Source organism: Physella acuta, unplaced genomic scaffold (assembly GCF_028476545.2).
Source record: "Physella acuta isolate Inbredline_101_S28 unplaced genomic scaffold, ASM2847654v3 ptg000179l, whole genome shotgun sequence".
In the NCBI taxonomy this organism is placed as follows: Eukaryota; Metazoa; Mollusca; class Gastropoda; family Physidae; genus Physella; species Physella acuta.
In genome coordinates this window covers 196,828-218,282 of record NW_026731698.1, presented here as the reverse complement: position 1 = coordinate 218,282, position 21,455 = coordinate 196,828, and the positions used below count along the sequence as shown (strand labels likewise).

At 35.3% G+C, this 21,455-nt stretch overlaps 2 protein-coding genes across 2 annotated transcripts in view; one reads left to right on the top strand and one right to left on the bottom strand.

The window, feature by feature from the left end:
- Nucleotides 1-6,826: 6,826 nt before the first annotated feature.
- On the bottom strand, nucleotides 6,827-9,182 carry LOC131936530 (uncharacterized). Its single transcript, XM_059293563.1, has 4 exons — nucleotides 9,053-9,182; nucleotides 8,178-8,284; nucleotides 7,762-7,890; nucleotides 6,827-7,345 (listed from the first exon to the last, which is right to left on the bottom strand). The coding sequence occupies exons 1-4, from the start codon at nucleotides 9,105-9,107 to the stop codon at nucleotides 6,869-6,871; spliced, it is 768 nt and encodes a 255-aa protein (XP_059149546.1). The 5' UTR covers nucleotides 9,108-9,182; the 3' UTR covers nucleotides 6,827-6,868.
- A 9,892-nt stretch (nucleotides 9,183-19,074) lies between these two features.
- The window catches only part of LOC131936528 (protein SON), a 104,149-nt gene continuing 101,768 nt past the window's right edge, over nucleotides 19,075-21,455 (top strand). Inside the window, exon 1 of the mRNA XM_059293558.1 lies at nucleotides 19,075-19,137. The gene's annotated coding sequence lies outside the window, so the exon portion shown is untranslated. The remainder of the gene's footprint in view (nucleotides 19,138-21,455) is intronic.

The window sequence follows — 21,455 nt, the reverse complement described above, 5'->3', positions numbered from 1 at the left end:
ATAAATGTCAATTCATGCTGACAGAAATTAGTTTTCTTGGTTATATATTAAGCAAGCAAGGCATCAGACCTCAACCTGAGAAAACAAAAGCCATTAAAGAAGCACCCAAACCTGAAAATACCCAACAACTAAGAGCTTTTTTGGGCTTGATAAATTACTATGCAAAGTTCATAGGAAATCTGTCTGGTAAACTATCACCACTGTACAAGCTGCTACAGAAAAATGCAACTTGGCACTGGGGTAAACAACAAGAAGCTGCTTTTAATACAGCAAAAGAGGCTTTGTCTTCTGACACCTTACTAACTCACTATGACCCAGGGAAAAGACTTATATTAACATGTGATGCTTCACCAGATGGTGTAGGAGCAGTCTTGTCCCACATGGATGAGAAGGGTGACAGACCCATTGCTTTTGCCAGTAGATCTTTGAACCAGGCTGAGAAAAATTATTCTCAGTTAGATAGGGAAGGCTTAGGCATCATTTTTGGTGTTAAGAAATTTCATAAGTTTCTGTTTGGTAGGAAGTTCACCATCTTTACAGATCATAAACCATTGCTAGGTTTATTTGGAGAAAACAAAACCCTACCTGAGCATGCCTCACCAAGAATTCAAAGATGGGCTATCACACTAACTGCATACAATTATGAATTGAAATACAAACCTGGATCTGAGAATAGTGCAGATAGTCTTAGTAGATTACCTTTAAAAAACCAAAGCCTGAGCTATGTACCAGAAGATGTATTTGTTCTCTTCACTATCATGGATAACTCCAATATAAATGTGAATGATATTAAAAGAGAAACACAAAAAGATGAGTGCTTAATAAAAGTATATGAGTACTGTAAAAATGGTTGGCCTGAAGAGTCAGTGAATGAGGACTTAAAGCCATATAAAATAAGAAAAACAGAGTTAAGTCTAGAAGATGGATGTATACTATGGGGGTCAAGAGTAATTATCCCCAAAATGTTACAAAAAGAAGTTTTAAGAACTTTACATGATACTCATCTTGGTTCTTCCAAAATGAAGAGTCTAGCAAGATCATGGTTCTGGTGGCCACATATGGATGCTGATATTGAAAAATATGTAAAGCTTTGTTCAAGCTGTGCACAACATTCAAAGCAACCAGCTACAGCACCTTTGCAAAACTGGGACTGGCCAATCGAACCATGGAAACGTATACATATAGATTTCGCAGGACCTTTCATGAACAAAATGTTCTTAATTGTTATTGATTCACATTCTAAATGGTTAGAAGTTAAAATCATGAACACAATCACTGCAAATGATACCATTATAGAACTGAAGGAAATATTTTCAACTCATGGATTACCAGATCAAATTGTCTCAGATAATGGGCCTAGTTTCACAGCTCATGAGTTTAAACTGTTTTGTGTGGCAAATGGTATTGAGCATATAACCACATCCCCCTATCATCCTGCTGGGAATGGTTTAGCTGAAAGAGCGGTAGGCATATTCAAAACCGCTATGGTAAAAATGAATACCGGTAACAAGTTTTCTCTTAGAGAAAGAGTAAACAGGTTCTTAACCAAATACCGCACAACTCCTCATATAACAACAGGTGTTGCACCATGTGAATTGTTATGTGGTAGGAAAATTAAAACTCATCTTGACCTACTACATCCAACTGTTCAAAGGTCTGTTTCCCAACATCAACATACACAAAAAGTAAATCATGACAAATCATCCATTGAAAGAGAATTTGGTGTTAATGACAATGTGTATCTAAGAAATTATGGGAGAAAGGAAAAATGGATACCAGGTCAAATTGTTCAATGTACAGGACCTGTGTCTTATAAAGTAAAAACAAATGATGGACTTATTGTCCGTAGACATGCAGACCAGTTGAAAATAACTTGTGCAGATAATAAGTGTGAATCTATCAATCCCACCAAATCTGATCAGTTCACACCAACTCAGTTTGTTCCACAACCAAGTTCTGTGGATATGAGTGAACCAAGTTGTCTGGAGTCAGAAAATGTAAATTCTGGAGTTAATGATTTAAATCCTAGACCTCCTGAGATAGAGAATCCAAATGGTCAGAATATTGAGTCACCAAATCAAAAGCCACTGAGAAGGTCATACAGGACAATCAAGGTCCCAAATAAGTTAGACCTATGATTTTAAAGGTCAAAAGGACTTTGACATCATTGTTTTGTATCTTGATTATGTTGTAGCATATTGTGCATTGTTTGTAAGATGTAATCTACCATAGTGTTCATGTTACAATATAATTGGTGATTTTAGGATACTATCAATTGTTCTATTGAGAGATGTGTTATTGTGTTCTAAGGGTAAAGGGATGTAATAGATTGGGATAATTGTGAGGTCAAGGGAACTCACTCTTCTGTATTAGTATTATATTTATATTGTTATCTTGAGTGATGTCCCTTACATGTTGTTATCTATAAATAGTTCTCTCTCGCCACTTCCTCTCTTTGCATCATGGCGTCTGTACATAATAAAGACTGTTAACAACCAACGCGGCTTCTCGTCAGTCATTACAATCTACCTCAATACTTCCTCGTATACAATGTGTACCTGAAATAGTGTAATCTCGCTGAATAATTTAAAGATATTTTGACAGTTATACACCTCACTACTTCATTGTATGCGGAATATAAAGGGTACATTGTAATCGTGCAAAAATCTAAATCCTTATAAGAAACTTTGACGTTTTTAGCATTCCGGTAAATGGAGATCAAGATGTATTTTTAGATCTATTGCAAATATACTTCTATTATCGAAGTTTGATTTTAATAAATCATTGCTTGTATGTTTATTTGGTTGTAAATTAGGGTTATTATTAGGAGTGTCCTTAAATTTCTTTTTTTTTCTGAGATTGCAGTGACGCACACGCTGGTAGAATTATAAAATATTACAATCCTATTCGTACTAAAACAGGTAGGTTTTTTTTTTATTCGAATGGTTATTTTAGAAGTTTTTATTTTAGACAAGAAATTTCTAGCTTGGTTAAGTATGGTAAATCTTATAGTTATAGACTCTGGACTTGTCGAACCAGTTCATGTAGGTTGTATCGGTGCCGTCAAACAAAATCTCCTTAACTTTCTGGTAGTTGGAGTACAGGAGGAAGGAGACTTCCTTTACTTTGTCCCATTTGTCGAACACATCTGTATTTCTGTAGTGGTTGTTGCAGGGTATGATTTGCTGACCTGTAAACGTAAACATAATTAATTTAATAGAGTAATTATCACGGAGTAAAATGTTTTGTGGTTTAAAGCAAAAGAAAAGATAGTCTTGTTCAGTCTCCCTTTGAAGTTAAACAGTCAGCTGTGTGAAGTATCTGATGCTGGTAGTGGGACGATGACTGTGTCAAGTATCTTTTAGATGGCCTTCTGTCCATGGGAGGAGGGGCTTTTTAAAGTTACATTTAGATTTCTGCCTTATGTCCTACCGGAAAACTCACCTGTTTACATCCGGGTTCCACTTCACTTGGGATTCCAGTACCGTCCTTAAAGGCGGCGTAAACAGATTTTCCTATGTAAGCTGTGCCACGAAACGCCAGTGTCCATCCCTCTCCTGAGTTGGGCCTAGCCTAGACTGATGGTAAATAGATGAATGGTCACATTAATTTTGTCAGTCTATTTCATAATAGACAGCATTTCTTCCGTAAATTAAGGGGGGGGGGGAGATCCATAAATAACGTCAAGCTTTTCTCACGATTTTTACCCCACACCCATTTCTCACTATCATGCATCATCACAAAAACCCAGACCCCCCCCCCCCCCCCACCCCTGAAATGACGTCAAACCTCAACCCAATCCTCCACCCCAAAATAGAAGTTTCATTATTTTCTTAACATCGATTTTTTTCCAAAATGTTTACTGACCTTCGTCTATAATGTATATACTGTATAATAATCAATTTCTAATATAATTTGCAAAAAAAAACAGCTTTCTTAAACGCGAAATAACTGCACAAATTCAGCTTTTAACATTAATTTTTGAAAATTCATTAGTGTAACATCACAATTTCAGAACCCCCCTTCCCTCTCGTCACACGTCGTCACAAAATTCCGCCCCCGCTCCCCCTTCCCCTTCCCTTTAGGAGTGTGATGTCATTTATGGACGGCTCATAGGCCTAATTCAAATTCTATTTAAATAGCTTCAAAAGTTACGTTTTGGTAAGTTATAAATTTTTTTTGAAAATTAGTAATTCGAATAACGAATAATAAAACAACCTAACCGACCTCAAGGCGTTGAATCTTGACTGACAACTGGTTGATGGCTTTATTCTGTTTCAACAACAGTTGTTGACAGTCCAGACAGGCGGACTCCTCGTAGTCTTCTGCAACCACTGTGGTAAAATCCCGACAGAGATTAAATACAAAACTAGCAGTACATTAAATTAGATATAAAATATACAAACTTATGGAGAGCTCACGGAAACACTTCATCGTGGGCAAACTGGTAGCTAGGGTTAATGTTTCGAAGTAAAAAAAAAAACTTGAAATAAAACAAATTAAAAAATAGTCTTTCTTATAAAAGGCTGTTAAAAATAAGGACACAAAACTAATTTGCTCTCCTTAATACACGTTTTCGTCGCTAAACAGTACACTGTCGACGTCCTACTGTCATAGAGATCGTTAGTATTTAATCTTGTTGTCTCCTTTTTAATGATAGAATTTTGTGATCTTTTCTTTAAAATTTAACGACTAATGTCTTATTAAATTACAAATTAGATAACATTGCATTGTTAGTTTAAATCTATTTAAATTTATTCCACTGTCAAGGCTGAGAATCTTCATTATAAACAAATTAAGTTTAAATTTAATTAACGAATTTGGCTAATTTTTGAAGAACAAAACATCAACAATCAACTCAAGACACTAGAGCAATGTTTAGTTGACAATAGAACATCAACAATCAACTCAAGACACTAGAGCTGTGTTTGTGTTCAGTTGACAACAAAACATCAACAATCAACTCAAGACACTAGAGCTGTGTTTGTGTTTACCTTGACAGAGAAGAATGTCCGTGACTACCATGGCTAGAAACGTCAACAACTTCATGGCTTTTACTGTGGTTTTAACCTTGGGTTTGTAGTCTGTAGATATCATTGGGGTACCATTTCTTTTATAGGAATAATTCTTGGCACAAGCAGTAATTAATTTACATAAAATAGTTCGAGTTTTCTCTTTGATCTTTGACTAAACATCATTAGTGACAATTAGGGCCATACATCTGTTAAACGCCCTAATTGTAAAATAGAATAATTTTACATTTTTGTTGTTTCTAAATTTTTAAATTTTCTGTCAGCAGAAAACAAGAGTTAAAATCTAAACTTAGTGAAAAAAGGTCATTACTGAATTAAACTAAAAAAAAATATATATGGTTCAATCTGATTAATCTAACACAATCTTTCTTATTTAAACCTCAGATATGAATTTCTATATATTATTATGATTTTTAATACATCAAAATTGACTTGACTATTTACTTGGCTTTCTCTAGTACGTAGAGTAGGCCTACTGAAATGTATACCTTTACTGATGTAAGTTTTTTTTATATACAGGCAGCCTTCATATTTTATTATGTTTGATTGCATGAATGGTTAATACGTTTATCAACAATACTCATGTGTTTCGTTATATTCCAAATTCAGAACTGCATGAAATAATTTTCCAGAAATGCTATTTGTGGTAATTTATGACAAATATTTCATTAATGTTCAATATAGTAAATTATTTAGATCTTTTTTTAAAAAATAATAATGTATTGAATATCCTTACAAGATCTGACATTTTATAAGTCGCCAACCATTATTTTCTTGATAGTTTCTTTAATACTGGTGCTTTATTATAAATTTAGAGAAATTAACTTATGTTGCACTTTTGACAGGGGTGGACATTCATATGTACCTGAACAGGGGTGGACATTCATATGTACTTAAACAGGGGTGGACATTCACATGTATCTGGACAGGGGTGGACATTCACATGTATCTTGACAGGGGTGGACATTCACATGTATCTTGACAGGGGTGGACATTCACATGTATCTTGACAGGGGTGGACATTCACATGTACCTGGACAGGGGTGGACTGTCTCCCTCCTCTAGACAGGGTTGGACATTCACATTTGCCTGGACAGGGGCGGACCTTCTGCCTCTTCTAGACATGGGTGGACCTTCTTATTCAGGTGTCTTTAAACAGGAACGCTCTCTCAACCCTGCTTCCTCCTAAAGTTTCCTGTCAGATTGAGCCACGCAGTGACCGTTGACAGATCTGATGGCCAGACTTGCTGGGCCGATGGTATTGACTTTTCAAATGTTTACACTGCAGCGAAGCACGAGTATTAATTACGTTTGTATATTACCGTAGTCCCTCTCTGATGTTACTTAGAGGTTCAATGTTTAAAAAAAACAGTGAAGGAACTGGTTTGTTTTGTCCAGCTGTAGGGTTTTAATAAATGGTGGTTATAAGGGCTCATGATAGTTTCTGGTTACTTGTAGGCGTTTGCATTTGGCCAAGTGTAAATGTTAAGGCAGATAAAATTTTAGTTAAATTGTTAGTTAAGGCGTGATTGGGTTTGATTTGCGAATATGCGTGTTATTATTACCAAACATCACAATGCTACTGTGTAATTCGTTGTGAAACGATCACAACCATATTCACAAATAAACACTTTAGTGAAGATGGTATGTTTTATCAACGTCCCGGGCAGCACTGGGTATATTTATCTAGTTATTACAATCAGCTTTAGCTTACAAAAATACACAAAGTTTAACAGCAACAATAACAGAGCATACAACAAATATTCGATAATTAAATGATTTATTTATCCAGCATTAATTAATTTGACCACATCTGGATCGTTAAATCAACCACTTCAAGGAGTGTCGTAAAATTTAACGAAGATGGCGAACATGTCAGCATTAGCCACGTCACCAGTGTTCCAGTTCTCAGGGCTACTCTGTCGTGAGTACTTGAAGACCGGTAGCCTATCGGCTTTCTCCCACGCGCATGAGCCGGTCTCTGACTTGTCCACAGCCACGAACCATCCCTTGTCTGCCGGACATCCACCGTAGACATTGTTGATGAAGAAAGCCCTGGATAGATTGGGTCGGATATCGCCGGCAATGCCAAAGATGTTAGTGGTTTCTGTCTTGACCTTGGTCCAGGTTGAGAACTTGACCTTGGGTTTGTCGAACCAGGTCATGTATGTTGTACTTGTGCCATCAAACAAAATCTCCTTGACCCTCTTGTAGTTTGAGTACACGACGAAGGCGACCTCATTAACTCTGTCCCAGTTGTCGAAGACTTCTGAGTTCCTGTAGTGGTTGTTGCAGGGTAGGGGGGCGGTGACCTGAAAGACGTAATAACGTTTTAATTAGTCTTTATAGGTTTTTAAGAAAAATATATATTTATATTTGTAACTTATAAAATGAGTTGAATTTATGTAAAATATGACAATATTGTCTTTGAAATAAAACTTTAAAGTGTTACTTTAAAGAAATATAATTAACATGTATCAATAATCAAGAAGTAAAAATAAAAGATGTATTTAGACCTTCAAGTAAAATTTTTTCACTGCCGGCCACATTTGATTTGCTTTGACCAAGACCAGGATAGTTTGTTGTAATTTAGATATTTTTACAAGTAGCTTTTTGAAATATTAAGGACTAAACTCCTTCTTCTGCATCATTGTTCACAACGGTGTAGTAAAAACCTTTAGTTCTTAATACTTTGCCTTACCAAGCCAACATTATCTGATAAACTCACCTGTTTACATCCGGGTTCCACCTCACTTGGGATCCCAGTACCGTCCTTATAGGCGGCGTAAACAGATTTTCCTACGTAAGCTGTGCCACGAAACGCCAGTGTCCATTCTTTTCCCGTAGCCGGCTTGGCCTGAAAGAGACACGATCATAACACTCGAATATTTTGTTAGATGTGGGGGGTCAGCAAATAGACATAGTTTGCGAACCATATCGAGTATTTGTAAAAATGGTCTTACCCCTCCAATAAAACCATTTTTTGAATTTACTAGTACGCGTAAACCATCTAATTCTTTTGAAATCAGATAAAGATTGCGTAAGTAATCAGTGCTTCTTTCATACCTTTTTCTCCTTTGGTGGGGGGGGGGTGGGATTACCTAAGAGATGCCTCAAAGAAACACTCTAATTAAAAACATTTACCTCAAACTTTTGGAACTTTTGACTCAGCTGGTTGATGATTTTATTTTGTTTTAGCAACAACTGTTGACAATCAAGGCAAGCGGTCTCTTCGTAGTCTTCACCGGTTGCTGAAACACAAAATGCATACATTTGTTCGTAAGATTGTGTATTTTTACAAAACCACCTTCTACAGATCAGCTGTTAAACGCACTGTAGGTAAGAAAATAAAACAAACTTTCTCTGTGGTGTGCGCATTGGTGGCTAGAATGTGTTAGAGTTTGTATGAGCCGTGACTAAAGAGAATCAGTGAATCGGGTATCTCTGCTTATTTATCTAACCTTTATGTAATCAAATATAGTAAACCTTAAGTTAATGTTTAATGAGTAATTCAATCTCAGAAACAGGTGAAATCTGCTTCACTTGCTCCATGGACTGTCAGGTTCGAAAAACGGAAATTAACTTATTTAAATGTCTATATTGATCAAAACTTCGATATTATTCCCTTGTGATTCGAAACGAGGGATTCTGGATAGTTGGAATGGCAGCGCAGCAATATTTGTCATAAGCCCACATACAATATGAAATGTGTTCACAATGATAGAGTTGAGGTGAGTAGCCTAGCCTTTTATATATCTTGCATGTGGTCATGGGAAGTAATAGAATAACAAAACATCAACAATCAACTCAAGAGACTAGAGCTGTGTTAGTGTTGAGCTGACAATAAAACATCAACAATCAATAGACTATAGCTGTGTCAACAATCAACTCAAGAGACTAGAGCTGTGTTTAGTTGACAACAAAACATCAACAATCAACTCAAGAGACTAGAGCTGTGTTTAGTTGACAACAAAACATCAACAATCAACTCAAGACACTAGAGCTGTGTTTGTGTTTACCTTGACAGAGAAGAATGTCCGTGACTACCACGGCTAGATACATCAACAACTTCATGGTGAGCGTCTCTTGTAGTCTTGTGGTTTGTAAAACTTGTGGCTGAGAGTCTTGTGGTTTTCGTATTATTTTTGTTGTAAGATCAGCTGCTATCAACTTTTAAGTCTAAGACCTCTTGCTTTTATATTGGTTTTGTTTTTAAAAAGTAGGTCATTATGACCAATCTGGTGGTTTTTGTGATTTCGATTAAGGTAGTTAATTATAACTTGGACTCCACACAAAAGAACATCGTAAGCGGATTAAGCTAATGCGATCGGTCGGATAAATGATTTTCTAGCAGCCTGGACGATGCCAAGATTCTTTTAGTAATTAAATACTTTTTATAATATTTTTGTCTGACTTGTAGTTTTCTACTTTTGATCTTGGACTTCCGTTTGTAGATTACATTGCGTGACTCTAATGTACATGGCCGAGCTGACGAGAATCCTACCATCATTATGTTGACATGGATAAAAGAAAATGTTTTTTTTTACTTTCTCGTATACAGAGTATAGAGGAAGTATTGTAATCGTGAACAAAAATCACACATTTTTTCGGACAGGTTTCATAGTTTTACATCTCAGTACTTCATCATATTTGGAGTATAGGGGACCAATCAGGCAAAAATTCTAAATCCAGATTTATCAAAATCGCGGCGTTTTACGCTTCATAGAGTCGGAAAACTGGGCTTTGTAATTTTGTGCGTGTGTGTGTGTATGTGTCTGTGATCACGATAATTTGAGTACCATTACAGCTAGGTTGATGAAATTTCATATATGTCATTCCTTTGTGTCCCCTTGGTAGCAAAGGGCTGCAACTACACATCTCAAGTGGACTCGGTTTTGGGCTGCTCCCTTAATCTGTGCCCATGTGATCCCAGCTGTCTTCGCCTCTTCTTCGTCCGTTCTTTTCCATGTTTCCCGGCCCACTTATCTTTTTCCCTGGGGATTCCAGTCCATGACAGCTAGGTTGATGAAATTTCATATATGTATTACATCAAATTTGTAGTTCTGTATGAACTTTTCAACGAATTCCGGTAACCGGAAGTGGAATTTATTCTACTTTCGGTTTTTCAAAAGCCTATAATTTAAGTACTGTTTGTGATAGATAAATAAAATTTTACATATAAGTAAGAGATCTAATTCTGTTTTGAGTAATTTCCGTTGACCGGAAGTAGTACAATACGCTATTCCCGATTTCTCAAAAAACGCATATGAATTTATGAAGTACTAATGTTCCGCACTATTAAGCACACATTATTTGCTGTTCACTGTGTACGCAATTCTTTTTTTCTACGAGATTCTATTTTAAAAAGCATAAGTATTTAAAACGTGATTAAAAATCATGTCTTTATCCCGAGTTGCCATACCCCGTAGTGTCATGTAAGAATTTCGAGAAAATTTAGGGGAGATCACTTCCGCTTTTATAAGATTAAGCAATCAAAGCGACCGTCAAAAATCAAAAATAATAAAAGATAAAATCTTATGTATGAATATAATTGAGAATTTAATACTTTAAGAATCAATGTTATAGAAGATGCAAATCCAGTGAACTCTAAAAAAAAAAATAATTTAAGGCTACATTACTATTTATTTTCATCAAGTACAAGTTATAACAAAAACTCATGTGTAGTCTCTACGGTAACTCCGTGATCGATATTCTGAAAACCCCACTTCATAAAAAACTAATAGTAATTTGTACTCAAAACATCGCGGATACAATTTTTTTAAGTTTAGCAATTTTGGTTTTCAATTTGAAAACAAAGAAATTGTTTTTTGACTTTTTTTTTTTGCTTGGTTACTGGAAATACCAAAAACATCAGTTATATTCAATCTTTAGTAATGTCAACAATATTGGGACGGTTCCATCAATACGTTACCAATCCTATATTCTTAGACGTGTGGCCTTCTTTTCTAAACTGAGTTATTTAAATGTAAATATCCGGGCTTGGATTATATTTATAGGGGCTCGGGTTTACGTAATGTTAAAAAGCCATAATAGTGAGGTAAAACACTTCGAGACCTCCCAGTTGTCATGGACATAAAGGGGCGCTCCCGGAAGCCCCCGATTACATTACCGTAGGGGCGCTTTCAAGGGATAGCCCTGGGCGACAAACTGCACCCTAAGGGGCGTTGGCGGACGCGCCTAATACAGTTTAGTGAACGACTATAATGTCCCATTGTATCCATAGTCTATCGCGCTATTTAAAACAACCGAAATAGGGGTCATAGCGCTCATAGAATATCCCGGGGTGCAAAATTGCACCCTGTCAGGGCGCCAGCAAACGAACTTTTTAAAAAAATATTGGCAGATACCTCCCCAGGAGTATTCTCAACAGCTTCCCAATGTTTTATGGCGATCTGATTAAAGTTGTAGTAATGCATAAAAGACAAAAAAAAACAACAGACAGACACGTCATATACATTGCTTTCTATATAGGCCTATATAGATTTATTTTTTAACATTTTAAATGATTTTTAAAATATTTAATGGGCTTTTTAAATCATTTCGAAACTGTTCTCTTTTGTGTCTATTTGTCGAACTACCCTCTTTTCACCTAAAAATCTCGAATAGAGATAATATTTGCGTCGATCTTTGACCTAGCTAAGTTTTCGATTTTTTTCTTTTGCGTATATTTTTTACAACTCTAATTTGTTTTTCAGTATAACAATTGATGCTATTGACTGAGCCGTAAAAAATTATGTAAAACATGTGACTATTTTATTGTTAACACTAGCTACAGTAAGTGAAACGTGTTTTGTATTCTAATTCGTCTATTTACATACGGGTCAATTTTCGGAGTGTTTGACTAATGGGGTTTTCAGTAAACAAGATCAAAACAGATTCAAATTGGTGGCAGCTTACTAGCCATTGGTTCATTAGGTTCACACAGAGGTGTCGTTGTGGTTCAAACACGTCACGCCTCATCGGAGTAGCAAAATAAGTGTTTTGGATGTATGATAGTTTTTTTTTTGTTCGCTTTTTCGAAAATACTTTGTTGCATAAATTATTCTGAAACGTTAAAGAACATTCAATTAAGTTCTTGATATATTTTTTTTATTATTTTAATGTTCGAGTTCGCTGTATTTCATTTTATAGTTAGATAGATCTACATAAAAAAATGTGTAAGTTAAACATTTTTTATACATTTTTTTCTCTCTAAAGTTTCATTTAAAATGTAAACAAACGCAATGCGAGTGGGGCACCATTTAGAGTCAGGATTTTTGTTTCATTATCCGGGCAACAGTTTTGTACACTCATTTTCACCTTTATTTTACATAACTACTGCTAGGGTAGAGTAAAAAAAGTAAAGAATCCTCTTTAGACCTAGCGATCCATTGGGCAGATGAAGTATAGTTAATATTTCTTGATTTTCTACTTATTGTTATAGGCAATTTCTTCCATTAAATTATTTTCAGTCCATTTCGTTTTTTTTAGAAATATATTTTTTTAAAATTCAAGCGCCGAAAAATATTTAGTTTCAATGCGTGTCAACAGCTACGATTAAATATTCTCCTTCTTCTACGTTCTTAATTTTTAGTGTTGAAAGGGATTGCCCGCTTTTCTGTTTGGATTTGCTTCCAAACCTCAAGGAAGCAGTTTTTTATGGGTTTGTCTATCCTAGATTAATGGCTGTCCCCAGCTATCGAGCCTATCTGCCCAGGGTTCGAACTCGGGACTTGTCGGTTTAACAACCGTGAGCTTAACCAACCCGACCACGCCGACCTCAAATACTTAGACTTTTTAAAGTTTAAAGTTTCAAGAAATATATTCCCTTAAACTAATATGCAAGGGATTATGTATATATGTAATTTGTTGTTTTTTGTGGGGGGTTTTAGGGGGGGGGGTGATGAGGCCTAATTAGCATGTAATGAAGGTCAAGTCCAACGCAACGTAATTAATTTGGTACGCCATCCGCTTGTAGCAAGAAATAGATACAAAGTCTGTGGCATCTGTTACTAATTTAGTCGTTAAAAAAAGATAGCAGATTCTGTGAAGGTTGGGGGAAACGGATGGTCAGACCAAACAAAATATTGTATATTTGCCTGCAACTTCATCAGATGTGTAGGCTACAGTAATTCTTCAACTTTTCCAGTCGGTTAAATCAGCCTTCCGATGGATTACTTTAAATTTTCCAACTTTTCCGATGGGTTACTTCAATTTTTCGGTTGGTTACTCCAACTTTTCCATTTTAACTTTTCCGATGGCTACTTCAACTTTTCCAACATTTCTGATGGATTACTACAACTTTTCCAATGGGTAACTTCAATTTTTCGATGGGTTTCTTCAATTTTCCGGTTGGGTACTTCAACATTTCCAATAAGTTACGTTCTAAATCACTATTAAATGTTGACAAGCATAAAGCAGGCGTTATTGATATACACCATGGTTTCACGAACCGCTCCCTTGTTGGTGAATAAATTGATGAACCCCACCTTAACCGATAGATTATTGAGAGCTTGGTTAATGAACACCAGGCTAACAGGTGTCACTTATGACAGGTATTTTAAAGAGAGCTGTTGACACGGGTTGAGTTTGGGGTCGACAGGGTGTTATAGAAAGTCGGTAAGTGACAGATGGTAATAGGCTAGACTCATCAGATCAGTTGTGTTGTCTAGACTCCGTTTTTCTCTCTCGCCCTCCTCAGATTTTATACACGAGACCCTGCGTTCTACGACATACGTATGCGTTTAACATCAGTTTCAGTTTGTTGAATGTTTATGTCCTATTTAGCTAACAAACAATAAATCTATTACCTCCTTAGTAAAATAAAAAATAAAACTTTAACCAGGGGAAATAAGTATCTACAAAACGTATAGTCATTATCCGATGAAAGATGAAAGAACAAGTTATAAAAAGGAAGTCATGCTTATTATTGTTTTATTCGGTTTTATAAAAGTAAATATTTATCTAAGGATAAATACTTTGTGCGGATATAACTGTTTAAAATACAACCCTTATACTTAACTGCAGTTAAAAAACAAAAGCTTTAGTTTGCTTTCAAGATTACTTCGGGTAGTGCAGGCTACAACACTACTTCTTAAATAACAAAACGACTCTTGTTTCAATTTTGGATCCCTTACAATAGGACACATATGTTGGTTGGGCCCTGTCAGACAGATTCTTGTTGTTGCTCTGTTGTTGTTTTTTTTTTTGGTAACTAAACATTTATTTGGCAACAATTATTTTATTGGTACTTTCATATTGTAACATATTTAATATATTCAAAAATTCTTTTTGACCACAACAAGAAGAAGTTGGTTGTCATTGTTTTCATTTTCTTTTACACAAAAAATTAAAATAAATTGCTTTTGGTAAATTATTTAAATATTTGTCAATTAAAAAGGTTTTCTGAAAAAAAAAAATATTACAATAGGACACATAAACCACCAAGCACATAAATATATAATCTAATTTATAATCAAACTAATAATCAAAATTAAGAGAATTGACTTATTGGTTAAAAATTAGATTTGAAACTGAGCCTCCTTTGAAAAAGCAATAAATATTGGTGGTTTCCCAACATTTTTATCCTCCTCATATCAAGCGGTTTTAACCAGATTCATTTGTCTCCGAAGACAACGCAAGCATCTAGTTTTTAATTTGATTAGATATTATATTTGTCTAAATTGATAGAAACATTGCTAGATGCAATAATAGAAGTTCGCGATAACAAGGCTAAGTACTAGCGATCTCTCGATCAGCTAGCTGTCTGCTGTGAACTCTTGTTAAATAAATAGTTAGCTTCACGCAGCTGAGCCGATTACGAAAGGAGGCAGAATATTGTCTTCTGGAGATGTGGTTTCAACCCAAATATTTATAGTCGTACGTGGTGTGTCGACTTCATTAAGATCAAAATATTTTTTTAAATAAATAAAGTAGGTCTACTAATTGTTTTAAAAACTATATTTTCGACATACTATTTTAATTTTTTAAATTAATAATTATTAACATGTAGAAAATAAAACAAATATAAACAAGTTTTATAAAAAAAAATAAGCTTTTAGATTGTTCTCTTATAATATTGAAATATTTAATGCATTTTAGTAATTCTAAACCTCCCAAAAGGTTCTAGAAGTATATTCATTCATCATGTATAGCATTTAAGTTGGTCTTGAGCTGTCTGAAAAGTTTGTTGCTAACACTCGTGTGACGCACAGAAACTCATTCGTCTATTGAAATAAGGGACTCTCGTTTGTTTAGTTGGCCTAATGACGATTTAATGGAGATTGATCCAAGCAGAAAAAAAATTCGCTTGTAATCTCTTTAAGCACACGTTTCATTTAATTCAAACGTGAGCTTCATTCACATACGGATCGCCTAGTTTCATTAATGAACAGCTTATTCAAATCTAAAATGTTGTTTCAAATTTCGAACACTGTTCTTGCTAGGTCTGCTACGTCGTGCGACACCAAACACTTTACCAAGTAGGCCTACTTGATAGAATCGTCCTTAAGAGGCTAAACGAAGATTTTGACACTAGACAAAGCATATGCTTTATGCTTATGTGTACAACCCAATTAACGGTAAAAAATCGTTTTATTTTTATGATATGTATACAGTTCAAGTCTATTTTTTTAATTAAAATTAGCAGTTTGACAGAGGCGTATCACAGCATAAAGAAAGTTTGTGAGAGCGGAGTTGGTATAAAAGCGCGCTTTTAAATTTCATGAAAGCCAAATCTAAAAGGTGAAACATTCTGAATAATAGCCCACGGTATATTTAATTTTAACTAAGTTATTGATCTTGCATTTCAGATCTTTACATTTTTGAATTAGTTACTTCTTTTTGTGTTCTTTAAAGATTATCTTTTAACATAATGATATGGTATGGGTTAGATCACTGTGTTTCACACTCAACTCTTTACTGGTTATTGCAAAAACAATATTCACATAGTTTTACCTGTAAAACACACAACTATAGTTATTCTTTATTTGAAGTTTGTAAAAATACTTCCCCTTCCTCCCCCTCTGCATACGCTATTGTAGTGTGGCCTTTATTCAAGCTCGAGCCTTAACTAAATTGCTTTTGCTGTCTACTGGTGATCAAGAATAATGAGAAGGCTTGTTACATCTGTTACCAATGTGACGTTAAACAGAAATAACTTTACGTTGAAAATTACGAGAAACAGAATGGTTATACGTCAGAATTGTGTTTCCTAGTTCTGCGTCTATTATTTAGATAAATTAGGAACCATATCGCTTTCACCCGCACCCCACCAGTCTGATGAGCTGTGGTTTACGGGTCAAATTAGTGACGGTTATTAGGGGCAGATAATTTAGTTTTTTTTTACCGATTTGAAACTAAGGAGAGGTAAAATGTTCTGTTTGATTCTTTTCATTGTCATCTGTAAACTGTCGTCACGGACGGCTGTTTTCACGGGGTGGGGTGGGCGTGGTGTCGAATTCACTAATCATGAATTATTGAAAAGTGGAAAATTAAACAACTAAATAGCGGAGTATGCTACGTCCCGGGCCGGCTCCTTTCAGATAATAGTCCACCATGGAACGCGCGCTCGCTAACCCGAACGTCGCGAGTTCGGATCTAGATCTCCTGCCCTGTGTTAGGAAGCACATGATTGACGGCAGTTAGCATTGGATAGAGAAATGCTCCATTCGTAACCCTGATCCAGTATGCCTGATAGATATGCCTTACAACTTATAGCCATAGATGCCATCCACGAAGAATATAAATTATAATGACCATCAGGTACATCTCTAGACTATTAGTATTCAACTCTTTTTTTTTTCTACCCCACTCGCTAGTAAAGTTACTTTTTAGAACCTGGCGGCCCATGGAGCAGATGTAGCTTTTTTTTTTAAAGTAGATCTCACTATAACATAGTGTTTCTTTCAGACTAGACTTATTTCTCCCTGGGGGGGGGGGGGGGGGATTTACTTGAACCTTGGTGAACGGAAAAAAGTCACAGAGAAAGAACACAGAAAAAAGTCACAGTTTTTGTTAGAAAAAAGTTACAGAAATAAAGTCACAGAATGAAAGTCAAACAAGGTAATTAAAAAGTCTAGTGACAATTTTAGCGCAATTTCCTTATGTTATCTAAAAATAGCTCTGTCGTAGCGTAAATCAAGAGCAGGGTTAGTAAAACCATTGGTTAGTTATTAAAACGTTTTTTATTAATTTTTTTTAATATTTTACATGTTTTATTTACAATAGAGTTACATGACTAAAAACCATTGCGCGCCTACTGAACATGATGGCGCAGCCATGGAACGCGATGGCGCAGCTATTGAACGTGATGACGCGTGTGGTGTGGTTGGAAAAAATTCCTACTAATTCGGTCAAAATTTTAATTAATTCAAAAAAATTTTGTGACCGAACGAAAGGATATTTTTGAAAACTTTCTTCGGCAATATTGTTTTAAATTATGGCAGGAATCGATTGGTACATGTTTCAAGTCGCTAAGTGGTCTGGTTGCCGAGATATGGGCCAAAAACTGCTTTTTTCCGAGGTTTTTTGGCTTTTCCGGGAAATCCATGAAAGAAACCCGGAATTTTTATGGCCTATGCTCATCCTCGTAACTTGCTTAACATATTTGCTTTTGGAACTAGTCCTCGATATTGCTTCTTTGAGGAGGAGATACGACTTAAAGCTGCGGACACACATTCATACATTCATCCATCCATCCATCCATTCATCCATCCAGAAATGACGGGTTAATAAACGCAATTCTCCAGAATGGAAATTGCGCTAAAAAGTGTAATATGAAATATTTTGATTTACTTTTTAATTTTGGGTGTATAAATATGTATGGTGTCTTTAGTAACTGTAAAAGCTTTATGGTTTTTAATAATAATCCGACTCTGATCTTCACAATACGTAAAAGTACAAAAGATAATTTACACACCTGCCTCATATTTTGTTACATATTTATTTAAATATCTAGTAGAAAATAAGTAATGTAGGCACATCGTTGTTTTGTGGCTTTTTTTTCAAAGACTTTCCAAATTTTCATTACAATAGCATGAAGGGTATGGTAATGCTTAAAAGGCAGACACACAATTTTCTCATGTACAATTGTATGTGCCCAGTTCACTCGGAGGGAAACTTTCTGATTTAGGGGACATCCAAAAATCACGTTTTTTTTACGACGCACAAAGGCCAGACCCTCACCCCTAAATGACGTCATTTAACAGTATTAATTTATTATAAATGTTCAATTAATTCATTTACTAATAATATAAAAATACTCTTACCTTATTTTATGAATGAGATTCATCAAACTAATTAATATTATGCTACTAAAGTAATATCCGCTAACTAATGTCTGATAAAATGTGAGCGTGTGAGGGTGTCTATAGATTACAATAGAATAAAGATAATCCACCAACCGCAGCTACAGTATTCTCTTTACAAAACAACCATCCAGTCAAAAGTGCACAAAAATTACATTTTTTAATTGTGAACAAATTAATTATGGTCGGCTTTGGGCCCCTAAACGGTCTGCCCCCCCCCCTCGCAATATGGGGTCTGGCGGCATCGTAGCTCCGCCCCTGGACAAATGGCATCCGATTTGGTGTGACACTGCTGAATCATTTTAGTAAATACTAAATAGTCATATTTGTAACTTGATATTAAAACTACTAATACTACTAATAGGCTTATAATTATTACCGCTTCTATTAAAGAGATCAAATAAAAACTACTGGCATACTTTTAAATAATTGTATCTTAGCTTTTGTTTATTTTAACTAAGTTTAAAAGACTAGATATCCGACGATATTGAGACCCAAATCAATACTTTCTAAAACTAGTCTAGATCTAGAATCTGTCAAGATTATTTAAAAATTAAAATAGCTCTATTACAGTTGTTTTCCGACTTTCCGGATGTTAGTCGAATACTAGATGTTAGGCTACACAAACGTAACGTAGTTTAGTTATTACATTTTTACTTCATAAAAAATAGATCTAACAATCTAACAATCAAAACTGCACCACGTATGCATATCGTGTTGATATGTGTTTTTTTTAGATATCTAGAACTTGGTCTCAATGCCTATTTTAGATCTAGAAGTCCGTGTTGAAACGAAAGGTTAGTTAGGCCCAACTCGGAAATTTATTTTAATCTTTTCGCGTCCTCCTGTATTGTACTGTATTGTAATGTAATTGTAAAGTATAATAAAAAGTAGTCTATAGATTTTGTACACTAAGCTTAGTTCCCCCATATTACTTCCTTTTTTACTTTTGAATGTTTAACTGCAAAAAGGACCTGGTATAGGTCTAGGCATTTAGTATTTAGGCCTATTATTTAGGTCTACTATTTTAACTAAATTTATTTAGTATAATATTTAGGGCCTAGATCTAGGCCTATTTTATTTTAGCCTTAGTTCTTCTTAGGATTCGGGTGTGTACTCAGTAGTGTTACTAGATCTAGACTAGTAGGCTATTTATTAAAGTATTAGTTAGACACTATTAAAGTATTAAAGTATTAGTTAGGGCTTAGGCCCAAGGCCTTTAAATAATTAGAGTCTTAAATAGTAAATCGAATAGGCCCCCTAGGCCTACTTTCTTTTGTTTAGCCATGTTTACAGTTTAGGCCATGTCTTTAATAAGTAGTTTAGAGTTTACTATAGTAAATACAAAAAAAAAAAATTGTAATAGCCCATAATAAGCTTGTATTTGCTTAACTAAGCAAATGAGAATACAACAAGTAATTATTCATATTTGTAACACATGGTTACCAGCCCAGGGGGGATAAGAATAAAGCTGTAATTCGTTGGGTTGCGGCCCCTTTTGATGTGTAGTTTTTTTTTTTTTTGCATGCTCTTCAGTGCGCGATTTTACCTGTGTCCCATGTCATGTGACATGGGATTATGGGTAGTTCGTGTTTAGCCGTGTCAGTCAGACCCAAGGCTGCTGTCTGTGGACACGGAGGGTGACGGTACCTTTAGGTAGATCATGACAATATAGACCTAATGAAGGTAATATTATGTTTTATATTACTGTACTACTCCTACTAGTGCTGCATGTTGCAGACTAGGGGTGGAGTATCTTCGTTAGATTATTTTTCTGTATTATTCCTGCTAGTGCCGAATGTTGCGCACTAGTTAGGTGTTAAGTATTTATTTAAGTAGTTCTTATTGTGCAACTTATTGCTAGTTATTGGAACCGTGTATGTTTGTAGCATACACGTGGAATTATCATTGATGTAATCTTTTGTTTACATTTGTTTTAGGGCTACAGTTTCATATTTAATTATTCATCTTTAATCGTCGTTTAATCGTCGTCTGTTTTCTACTGTTGTTCTGCATCGCCGCTCATGGCTCGATGTAGAACAGCGTCGGTTCAGTGTGTCCTAAATCTCAGGGTCAGTCCTTTTAACCACAACACCTCAGTGGGTAAAAAGCATCCCCACTGAGTAAGTGTTACATAATATTGCATAGAGTATAGAGGGATCCAAACTTCAAATAATGTAGTTACATCTCCTAATCTACCCTGACTGCCAAAGAGATGCCGCAAGAAGCACTCAAAGATCACAACTCTACAGGTGAACGGAAGAAAGCGTAATACAATAACAAAGGTTCAGTTGATGATGAAATCAGTAAACTTCTTGACATGGAAATCAGCTCAATCAAATGTAATACTCGGGATCCCAGCCAGGTTCCAGAGAAGCATCCGTCCCCAGACATATACTCTAGTTTATATGAAAAGGAAAGTCTTGAAGATAACGTATCTCCACTGAAGGCAGTTGATGTTTTTGAGAAAACTAGTAATAAGGAATCAACAACATATGAATCAGATGGCAAGCGGAAGCACTCATGTTCACGGTAAGTTTAACTCAATTATGCTAAAGTTACTCCAGGAATTGTAAGTTGCCTACAAGGGATAGCTAATTAACTTTAAGAATTGATTTATGTTTGTTATTGCAACAAAAACTAAACGAGTCATAATATATTGCATTTTCATTGAGTAAAATTACAAAACAAAAAAATATAGAACTCTCTCCAAATTTTGTTTTCATTTTTAAGCAATACCTAAAGTCAATGCTATTCACTGTCACACTGTTTACTTAGATCAAGATCACCAAAGAAAAGAAAGAAGTCACGATCATATTCCAGGTCACCAAAACACCATGGATCATATGGAAGGTAAGATACATTTTTACAAAGTTCGTGTGTGGATCTAATTTTTTCCCACAATTATAATGTAGAGATTTTGTTCAGATAAATTAATTTCCAGTGACCTAGCAAAATATCTTATTTTCCATCTAGTCTTTAAAAATTACTATTACGGGATAATGTCGTCTGATCATCCAAGCAGCTGAGGTGAGTTGTGTTCACTGATGTTTTCACTACTGATTGCCAACTGTGGACATTAATGAAGGGAAGGTAATTGTTGTTTCACTTATGA

What these genes read in the sequence shown, in the direction of transcription:
- LOC131936530 (XM_059293563.1), bottom strand. Translation starts at nt 9,107, where the DNA reads ATGAAGTTGTTGATGTATCTAGCCGTGGTAGTCACGGACATTCTTCTC. An exon ending in AAAAGTTCCAAAAGTTTGAG is followed by an intron (nt 7,891 to 8,177) that starts GTAAATGTTTTT and finishes TGTCTCTTTCAG; the next exon opens with GCCAAGCCGGCTACGGGAAA. An exon ending in TGGAACCCGGATGTAAACAG is followed by an intron (nt 7,346 to 7,761) that starts GTGAGTTTATCA and finishes TACGTCTTTCAG; the next exon opens with GTCACCGCCCCCCTACCCTG.